The 10,840-nt window shown below is 35.3% G+C and overlaps 2 protein-coding genes across 10 annotated transcripts; one reads left to right on the plus strand and one right to left on the minus strand.

The window, feature by feature from the left end:
* Positions 367-4,419, minus strand: LOC109341050 (UBP1-associated protein 2A-like). 6 transcript variants are annotated; one of them, XR_002106883.1, is made up of 3 exons: positions 2,852-4,419; positions 712-796; positions 367-596 (listed from the first exon to the last, which is right to left on the minus strand). XR_002106883.1 is itself a non-coding variant. In XM_019578867.1 (3 exons), the coding sequence occupies exon 1, from the start codon at positions 4,316-4,318 to the stop codon at positions 2,852-2,854; it is 1,467 nt and encodes a 488-aa protein (XP_019434412.1). In that variant the 5' UTR covers positions 4,319-4,419; the 3' UTR covers positions 1,105-1,962; positions 2,056-2,063. The 6 variants fall into 6 exon arrangements, 4 of the variants coding, with proteins under 4 accessions (XP_019434397.1, XP_019434412.1, XP_019434416.1 ...); XR_002106884.1 differs by lacking the exons at positions 367-596; positions 712-796 and adding exons at positions 1,105-1,962; positions 2,056-2,134; XM_019578867.1 differs by lacking the exons at positions 367-596; positions 712-796 and adding exons at positions 1,105-1,962; positions 2,056-2,063.
* On the plus strand, positions 5,786-10,212 carry LOC109341116 (ABSCISIC ACID-INSENSITIVE 5-like protein 3). Of its 4 annotated transcripts, none has more exons than XM_019578955.1 (4): positions 5,786-5,981; positions 6,375-7,057; positions 7,185-7,256; positions 9,743-10,212. In XM_019578955.1, the coding sequence occupies exons 2-4, from the start codon at positions 6,401-6,403 to the stop codon at positions 9,821-9,823; spliced, it is 810 nt and encodes a 269-aa protein (XP_019434500.1). In that variant the 5' UTR covers positions 5,786-5,981; positions 6,375-6,400; the 3' UTR covers positions 9,824-10,212. The 4 variants fall into 4 exon arrangements, with proteins under 4 accessions (XP_019434500.1, XP_019434488.1, XP_019434496.1 ...); XM_019578943.1 differs by having other exon boundaries at positions 5,787-5,993; positions 6,315-7,057; XM_019578951.1 differs by having other exon boundaries at positions 5,787-5,993; positions 6,378-7,057.

The following is a 10,840-nucleotide window of genomic DNA, read 5'->3' on the forward strand; positions in this document are numbered from 1 at the left end:
TTTAATGGAACTTAACACGGTCAGACTAAGCATGTTAGGATAGGACTACAAATCAAAACCACTTGCAAGTTCGGTCAGCAAACGGACCAGTTCACTCCTCACATGATTACTGATAATTCCAAAAAAGAAGCTTTCATGGGTTTGTTAGACACTTCGCCAGCTTTAGCACCAAATAATTTGTTATTTACTTATCCAACAGACAATTTTCATCCAAACCTATTAACAAGTGATATGATGACTAAACTAGTCATGAGAATAAACTTCTACTACTCAACCATTGAAATTGTAGCCATATTCCACCAATTCTTAACACATTGCAAGTACACCATTTGTAACAGTGTGAAAATTTTGGCATGCACCTATAGATGAATTCAATCTCCAAGTTAATATATCCAATTCCACACCTTCAACAGTTATTTGACAAATCAAGAACCAATCAATGAAGTCCAGTCATCAAAGAAAGGTCAAGTTCCTTTATCTAAAGGTAAATACAAGTTGTAGTTCACCCTACATAGCAAACTTGACAGGTCTTTCTTCAGGAAATCTCAGAATTCAAAAGTATACACACCTCTCCAAGATCGACCCTAAATTTATTGCTGCTCTATCCAAAATACATGACAAATTATATATATCTTTTCAAACATCATCTACGATGTTATCCAGTACCATATCGGTGCACTTCATGCATATCACATGAGAAGTCTAGGATACCTTTATGCCCAAGAGGTCCTCACAGGTGCAGTTCATGAATGCCGACTGCCCCATCCATCACACTCACAGAGAGACTCTTCTTGAGCTGTCACCAATATCTCAAGGTTTACTCACCATCAATAACATTCTAATGATAAGGAGCATGCTAAAATTGCCTTGTGCATAGAAAATTATGCATGATTCAATTTCAGTCCTAACACACTAGAAGAAAATATGACAAATTCTTGGAATACGGTCAGCTCAGTATTGCTTTAAATTGGGCTTCACAACTTAGCACCAAGAAAAAGTAATGGTTTTCGACAAGACTTGTTTAGCAACAACAACACATTTTGGATTAAGTTTTAGAAAGAAAGAAACGTATTCCTTTTGTAACTTCACCAAATTGGGCTTTTCTGTTTTGCAAGCAGGTTGTATGCTGAAAAACAATAATTTCGAAAAACTACGCAAAATTTGGAAGCCCAACTAAACATGTGGAAAATATCTTAAGAAATCAATTAAAAGCTTTCACATGTTAAAAGAAGGCAAATATCCCAACTTAAAAGCTTCGCCGTACAGATAGCTAAATAAAAAATCATACCCATGGAGAACTTCAAATATGGTAACAACACAGCACCCACCTGATCTTCTCTTTGACATTCACACCAAAGTACTACGGGCAAACTTAAAGTAACCCACCCACCAAGTGTGGCTGCTTTTTGCATTGGAAGTAAATAGAAGAATCCAAACTTCATCAGTAGATACAAGTGCCAGACGTCATGAGCAGATTATAGCAATTGTTTTGTGACAAGAAACTACCACTTTGACAAGTCAACCACTCAAGCAAATAAAATATGGTATGACATGTAATATCTAGACCAGTTAAAAAAGTTATACAAAAAAGAACTTCATCAATGACAAGAAAACAAGAAACTACAAGTATAAAATAGGAAAATAGCATTGATAGAACAGAATTGGAAGTTCAATAAAAGGTTCATCACATAATTAAAAGTTATTGCAACAAAGTTTTCTCCGTCCCAAAATTCAACCATTCTTCAAATTCGGCAAAGGAACAGGAGTTACTAAACGATTTTAAAAACATGTCGAGGGGAAATTCTGCTGAGAAAGAGAATACAGGTTTCAGAATCTGGTTCTTTAGAAAATAAATTGTGAAGATTCATTACAAATTTAAAAAGATGCATTTGAATAGTTCCTGGTACTTCAGTAGAATCGGCGCAGTCCAAAATTAAATGATTGATGCATCTATGAAGGAATCTGCACAATGAATACATACATCATAAAAAGACTAATTTAAAAAAAAAAACTTATCTCCGGAAGAAACAGAAATAAAAATGTTAAAAGCCATACCTTTGGCACTGCAAAAAAGATTTTTCAAGAGTTATAATTGTTTCAAGCTACACACTCAACCGTGGTAATTGTTTGCTAACTAAAACAGAGAAATGGAATAAAAAAGTGTATGGGCATGAGAGGGTAAAGGATATATTAAATGCAAGATTCATAATGTTCTCACAAAGAAGCGAGATGGGTATAGGTGAATAATTATGAATTTAAACATTCATATTTCATCCCCATATCCAAACAATTATTCAATTTCGAAATTTATCACAATTTATCATTGAGCATGGGTGAGTATGCAGGCCTAATGTCATGATGCAAATAAGACTGAGCATATTACAGAAACCCAGACCTGATAAAACAAGAAAATCCAAAAACAAACTAGGAATAACTCATCACACTGGATGGTAATATTAATAAGTAACAGACCCATTCATCAAGTGACAACTGATGAATAAAACAAGCTATGAGTTGGGACTGGAGTGATAAGAGCATCATAACACAATTCACATGCAGAAATCATAAATTCACCCCAAGTGTAATGCTAGCAAACATACATGGACTGTTTCAGTTTATCATGGATTTTAATACATTTAGATTTATGATTTTTAATACTCATCCAGTATATATTAATAATCCCATGTTATGTATTTACTCAATATCTAGCAGCTGACTTACAACATTCTCATTTTAAACGATCACAACTCTTCATAACAGATCATAGTACCTTAAAAATCAGAATGATCATGTGAGTTGTGATAAAACTCGGAAGCATATTGGATAATAAAAAATGATACAAGTCACTCACCTAATGACCCATGTAAGGGGCACCAGCACCAGGGTGAGGCCTAACACCACTGTTCTGCCCCATTTGAGGATTCTGGTATCCCTGCTGCATCCCCGGCTGGTTCCCATAGTTCATAGCAGGCTGATTACCATACCCAGCTTGTGGAACAGGCTGATTCACAGGTGCACCAGCAAAACCTCCAAGCAGATTCCCAAGTCCCAACCCAGCTCCTTGGGTTGTGAGCAAAGCCGATATCGCCTGCCCAAGCACTGGATTCAACCCCTGAGCCGCAGCCACTCCCGGATTATAACCTCCTACAGCAGGACCTGATGGTGCCATCAAGTGCCCACCACCACCATGTGGTGGCCCACCAGAAGTATACCTGTTCTTGTCCTTCCTTTGATAGTGAGGCTGGTGATGATGTTGGTTATGATGCTGATGCTGATGCTGATGGTGTTGGTGTTGGTGATGTGGTTGCTGATGATAACCCTGTTTCCCCTTAGGTCCATCAACAGCCTTTTGGCAATACAAAACATGCCCCTCAAACTGCTTGTGGGGATCTTCAAGAGCCTTCTTCGCACTATCAACCGATTTATACACGAAAAGCGCAAAACCTTTCGGCTTCCCAGTCTGCCTATCAAGACCAAGAGGACCATCCTCAACCTCCCCAAACTGCTTGAAGAACTCAAGCAGCTTCTGGGGATCAATATCAGCACTCACATTGCTCACAAAAATCTTCCTCTGAGTATACTCGGAAACCGCAGGAGCCACAGGCGGTGGCGCCGGAACAGGTCCAGCAGAAGCCAATTGACACGAAGTGGTTCGGTTACCAATCTCCTTCTGTGGCTGCTTCAGCGCTCTGCGGGCCCCACTACGATGCTTGAAAAGGATAAAAGCATAGCCTTTAGATTTCCCAGAAAGCTTATCAGTAACAGCCTTACAGTCTTCGATTTCGCCGTATTTCGAGAAGACGGAGGTTAGTGTTTCGGCTGTAGAGTCCCAACCTAGGCCGTGGATGAAGATTTTGCGGTGTGCGGGGTCCACATCTGCCAGCTGGCGAACGTTCTCAACGAAATCAGGGAACTTCTCAACGGCTTGCTTCACGAGCGCGTGTAGTTGCTCCTTAGTGAAAGGTTCTAGAAGCTTCTCAACAGGTTCATCTTCCAAATCAAGGTCTTCTTCTTCTTCTTCCTCTTCGTTGTTGTTGTCACCGTTCACTTCAACCTTAGTCGATTCAGATGCAGCAGCAACAGCATCGTTTGAAGGTTCAGCATCATGTTCCTTCTCTTCCAATATTTCATCTTCATCATCTCCTCCTCCTTCTTCTTCTGGTTCTTCTTCTTCGTCTTGTTGATGTTGTTCTTCTACCTCTGGGTTTTCCTCTTCCACGGGCACGTGGTCCTGGGCATCTTCTAGGGTTTGATGTTCCTGTATATCCTGGGGTTCAGGTTCGGGATCGGAGGATCGGAGCTTTCGCTTCTTGGCCATGGCGGTGAGAGAGAGAACGAGGAGCTAGGGTTTGCAGAGAGAGAAAGAGGGGAATTGAGGTTTGGAGAAAGTATAATTGTACTAACTTAGGTGCTGCTGATTCAAGATATTTCACTGTCCTATGCCTATGGATTATTGGGCCAGCCCAACCATATTTCACCACCCATTTTTATATTTCAAACCTCAACATTATAATATATTTCTATTTACATAAAATCCAGATTAAAATAAATATGGTATAATAATATAGGATTTAATATGTATATATAAATAGTATAATAGTTTTTTATACTGTCAACAAATTATCTATCATTTATTTATTAAACACAATTGACTTTTAGATAAAAATAATACAAATCAGTAGTGAATGATATACTAACAATATAAAAACATAGATTTCAAACTCAATAATATAACTTTTCCGTCATACTTAAATATCACTTGTGTTTCTCACATATATATATATATATAAGATATGTTTATACCTAATTTAAGTTACATTAATTACACTCAATTTTATCCGTTGATTTTCTTAAATCTAACGGACGAAATGTGAGAGAAAATAAGTAATGAGAGAGAGAAAAATAATCTTATATTTCTTTTAATTTTCATTCATTTGGATCGTTAGATTTGAGAAAATCAATGGATGCGATTGAATGTAATTAATGTAACTTAAATTGGGTGTAAACAATATCTCTTTTTATATATAAGAGAATATGTATTATTTACCATGTAAAGTTTTTTTATTTATTTAATTATTATTAACCTAATTCTACTAGAATGGAATGAGATAACTTAATTCTAATGGAATGAGATTAGCCTTTCTCACATTCATTCATGATTGAAGAGTGTAATATATTTGTATTATCATTGGAAAAGATTAATATAGAGTCATACATTATCTATCATTCATTTATATTATTTATATTTAAAGAGTCTAATATATAAGTATTATTATTGTAAAGATTTATACACAATTATTATATCACATACAATTTATTTAAATTATTTTATTTGAAGATTCAATGATAATTAAATATAATATCATAACAATGTATATAAATCATTTTTCTCATAAAACTATTTTTTCTCTTCCTTCATTTCCAAAACAAAATTACATGTTCTGTCCAAAAACTGTACATATACTCACTTATTTTAATTGTGGTTTAAAATATATTATATTATTAAAATTTTAACTTAGCATTTTTTTTTTCCGATTAATTACAAGAGTGTCATTGGTGTGGTCCTCCCCAACTTGAAATCATTCTCTATTACACATTTGAGTTTAAAATCGTATAATGTTTTTTTATACTATGAGTATAACATACACTATTGATTTATATTACTTTTATTTAAAAATTAATGATGAATAATTTATTGATAGTGTAAAAAAACTACGTATATTCACGTAGTTGGTGTATAATAAATATAAGGATGGATAATAAGAATAAGAGAGGTAGAGCTTAGCTCGAGCCAACACCATCGCTGTCTCCCCACAAACCCCCAATTTTGTGTTTGTGTCTTTGTCAATACTAATCTTTCCAATTTCAATCATTCAATTTTACTCTCATTTAGGACACCCCACTTCACAAAAATCCATACTTGGATCAGTTTCATCATGTAACTTATGTACTTTCCCTTCTTTTTGTTTCAGATCATATATTTTTTCATTCAGGTAATTAACCCATTATTCTGTTTTATATAAATATGTATCAGACTATGAGTGTTCTCTTTATATCACTAAATTCTGTCTAGATTTTATGTTTGTTTTTGTGATCTTTGCCTTATAATAGTTTTAATAGACATGGTTAAGGTTTTAAATAGCATTGTGGTTATTAATTATTGATTAAATTAACCATTATAATACCAGCCTAGTGTGCACCTAACTTGGATGCACCAGGTTTATGCAAGAATTCTTCTGTGTGAGATTTATTGAAAAGCATGAAAATTTGTTTTATAAAAGAAGAATCTGGTTCATGGTTTGGATTTTTCGCAGCAAATTACGGGGCTTCTTGCTCAAGGATCAGTGGTTTTGATTAAGCACTGATTGTGGTGACAGGTTTTGGGTTGAACGTGTGTTGAATGGGGATTCAGACTATGGGTTCTCAAAGTAATGGGCAGCAGTCTCATTCGCACCCTTCTCAGTTAGGTAGACAAAACTCGTGGTATAGTCTCACACTTAATGAGGTTAAAAGTCATCTAGGATACATAGGAAAACCGTTGGGGAGCATGAACCTTGACGAGCTTCTTCAAAATATATGGACTGCTGAAGCGAATGAGATTGCAGGGGTAGAGAATGAGCAAATGTCGTCATCGTCTTCTCTTCAACGCCAGGCCAGTATGACCTTGGCTCATGCTTTAAGTGGGAAGACGGTTGATGATGTATGGAGAGAAATCCAGCAAGGACAGCAGAAACGATACGGAAATGATATCAAGACTGAGAATAAAGAAATGACTTATGGTGAGATTACCTTAGAGGACTTCTTAGTACAAGCAGGGCTTTTTGCCGAAGCTTCTATAAGTCCAACGACGGGGTTGAATACAATGGATTCCTCTACTCCTCAAAGTTTACAACAAATAACAGGCCTGTCACCCTCCCCTTCCATTAGCAGTTTATCAGACACGAAACCAGGTCGCAAAAGGGATGCTCCGGATGCATATGAGAAAGCTCTTGAAAGGAGGATGAGGAGAAAAATCAAGAATCGGGAATCTGCTGCGCGCTCACGGGCAAGAAAACAGGTTTAACCTTTTATATATTGTTTAAGCTAATAAGGTTTAAGAAAGTGATTGGATTAGTTTGTGCCCCCTTTGTTTTGCCTGTTGAGATTTTTTCTGTTCGTTTGCTTATCAATGTCTGATGGTACAGGCTTACCATAATGAACTGGTTAGCAAGGTTTCTCGGCTAGAAGAAGAAAATATAAAGCTCAAGAAGGAAAAGGTACAATATCTAATTCATGTTTTTACCCCTCAATTTTCACTGTTTGTTGTGTTTATGGTTGAGTGTACAGTCTGTTTTATTTTGTTTTCCTAATATTCATTAGAGTATTTTGCATTTCAAACTAGTATATCTCTCTTGGTGAAATTTCTCACTTGCGTGAAGGAGTAAAATTTTAGATACCTTAAATTTTGAGAAAGCATAATGTTTGAATTAACTAGAATGAGATGTAGTGTGTCAATATTGATGTCTCCTTCCTTTTAAGAAATCAAAATCACTGAGAGATAGTATTCTTCTGATAAACACGGGAGTACCATTAAAGGGAAGAGAAGTAAATACATCAGGGGCAACGATAAGGTATTCTCAAGAACTGGAAAAAAACGAAAACAATAAAAAATAAGAAGAAAATCAAAGGATTTCTCTGCAAAAAGGAGATGGCAATACCCTTGAACAACCATGGGCCGAGGATCATACTGAAGCTAAGCACTCAACCTCATTCTTAAGCAAACATGCCCTTCAACATTTCTTCGTTCTGCTCAACCGCGCGCACACAAAAAATGGCGAAGATAGCGCACAGTGACTGAATTTATGTACTAGGAAGAACTGCTCTAGTGTAGAGGGGTATGTTTAATGCTATAGTATGAGATTACATTTTGATTCCCTATTAGGTGTGAGTTTGTTAACTTTCTACCACTGTGGAAAACAGAAATAGAGGTAATTCCTTACAGTAAGGTAACTACTAACTAGTATGAGTGAACTTTTGCAAGCCTCATAATTGTTGAGATATTTCAATAATACCTTTGTGCCATATTAGACCATTTATCTTTTTTTCTTGTTTATTGACATTATATGTTGATAAAATTTTCTGATGTTATGCTTTATTTTATGTTAGCACACAGCATCTTAAGCTTTAATCCACTTCTGATATTATGCTCTATAAAAAAATACTTTAGACTTTAGAGCCTGGGCATGTTTGTCTTGTGTAATGGCGCTGGTAATATCTGATATTTAAGGTTGCATGTTATAAAGTTATTATATTATCCTGCACGTGGAACCCGGTCATTCCCAGGCATCCTTATTTCATTACTTAAATTGATTTGAAAGGGGAGGGGGTAACGGTAAGGGACTTGATCATTGGGTAGTAGATGACATTTTGAAATCTTATGGATCAAGCTGCAGTTGATTATCTAACTTCTTTTTGTGTATATTTATTGAATCCAAACCTGTCTACCTCACCATTTTGTGATGAACGTAACTGATTTATCAAGGTCTCGGCATCTATGTTAATGATCAATGTTAACTTTGGCTCACTGTAGTTGCTTGTGGGAATTAATTCTAGTTATGGTTAAAATGAGTGTGCCATGCAACCCAATGGGATGTTGATCCTATTTTTATAGTCGCTTGTCTTATTGCAGTGAGTAAATGTGAATTTGACTGGGGGTTGTTGGGGAATTATTGCATCTCAAGGTCGGATTCACATGTTTTCCAAGGAAGTATAAAGGTTGGCCAAAAAATTAAAATTTGAAAAAGGGTTTATGATTTGGATTAATTAATTTGGTCCTTATACTTGTTATAATTGTTTATGGATGCGAGTGTCTGGTTATGTAGAGCTTTATAAAGGGTTGTAATTTGTAAATTGTGTTTTGTGTCGGAGTGAACCATAAAATGCCTGCAAACATGGAGCATTAACCATGAATCAGTACATTCGACTAATTCCTCTACTAGCCTTCCTCCCCCTCCAAAAATCAACTCCGAAACAGACTATTAGGAAATTTTTGCTTATATTTGTATTCTTTTGTCCTTTTCTGATGGATTTACATACTTGCATCATGAATAATCTGAAATTCTGAATTCATTGTTTCATATGTATTACATGTCAGCTATATTTGGTACTTCTGTGTATATTGATGACACTTATAGACTGCGACAAGTCTCTTTGTTTTCAAAGAAATGTAACTTCCTTTTTCGTATTATTTTCACACCACCTATATCCCTGTAATTAGATGCATCCTTATCAGTGTTACTATGCTTCTGTTCCTTTAGATTTTATGACCACCTCATGTATACATTTAAACCAGGATAATAATTGATGGTATGTCATTTTTATTAAAGCATGTTCAAGGCACAAATCATGAGTGGATTGTTATTTAAGGGGAGTGTAAGCCATATTTACCTATCATCACTCCTTTTCAACCAATTTTTTTCTCATTATCCTAAAATGCCTTTTATTAAGTAGATAGTTGAATATTTTTTTATAATGGATAGAGATAGTTGAATCTAACACTAACAGATTCATGAACTAATCATATGCATTTAAAGACGGCCTCAAGCAAAAAAATTATTCAGACAATAGTCGCATCGTAAGCTGGTATTTAAGTATAATAGCGATCTACCTCTTTTGTCAATGATTGCAAGATGATTTTACAATAACCACTTTATGCAGCAACTGTAAAATCCTGATTCAATTATGCATTCCTCCTCTTTTACAGGATTTCGAGCAGAGGCTACCATCTGAACCATCACCTGAACCAAAATATCAGCTCCGGAGAACAAGTTCGGCCTCTTTCTGAAATGTGACCTGCACTGAACTTTTCTTGCTACCTATGTTCTTGGTCTTTGAGGACTTGTCCTGGATCATGTCACTTCATTGCACCATGCTCCAGATGAAGTATTATCAATCTATCTATATCTATAGTTAACTAACTGAAGGGTACATACTGGCTATAAGGTTTTGTGTTCATAAAATTCAGCTTTGCAAAGGTTTGAGTCTGGTGATGGAAGGGTTGCATTTTTATGTAAGATTATTATCCATATGAAACTAGGTAGGTAGGTCTCATTACTCATTAGCATTTTCAACTGAAGGGTTGTAATGTACTTAACTAATATGGCTTGGAAAGTTTTAAGAAAAAACCAGTTATGAAGAATTGGTGTGTGTATGTAGAGAGAATGTTCACAATATTTTAGTAGCAAAAGAAAAAAAATAGATTATAATTATGTTTTCCAAGAATGTTTACCACCATTATTAAGAGAATGGTGGCGGAGCAACTTGTTCTATTCTGATACATTTTGGACCATTCAATGTAACTTGTATATCCGATTCTCGGGTGTTCGATCCGCCACGAGCTTGCATATTCTTGTAATGAATATTTTCAAGATGTTGGTTGCAGCTTTTGAGACTTAGATTATGGTGTGTTGAACAGTGTTGTAGTTTAGAGCTTGGAATGTTGAAAAGGAAAGTGAAATTTGATCATAGCACTTTTAATAATACAAGTATTGAGAAAATCTTATATTTTGTTCTGCACTGAAAATCTTTTCCTACATGCTTATTCCAGGTTATTTAACAAATTCAACACAAAAATAATTTGACAAATTCAACTATTGGACTCACTAATAATTATAATCAAATTCACGGTTAATAATTTTATTTAATTTTAAAAATACCCCCAACAGGGCTAAACAGTAATATTTACAATTTATTGTCATTACTAAAAAAAATTAAATAGTTAGGAGAACTAATATTAGGCAATTTTAAAATTCATCACAATTTAGTGGTCCCTTCCCACTAACACAATAGAGTAATAATATAT

The sequence above is a fragment of the Lupinus angustifolius genome, chromosome LG02 (genome assembly GCF_001865875.1).
Source record: "Lupinus angustifolius cultivar Tanjil chromosome LG02, LupAngTanjil_v1.0, whole genome shotgun sequence".
Taxonomy (NCBI): domain Eukaryota; kingdom Viridiplantae; phylum Streptophyta; class Magnoliopsida; order Fabales; family Fabaceae; genus Lupinus; species Lupinus angustifolius.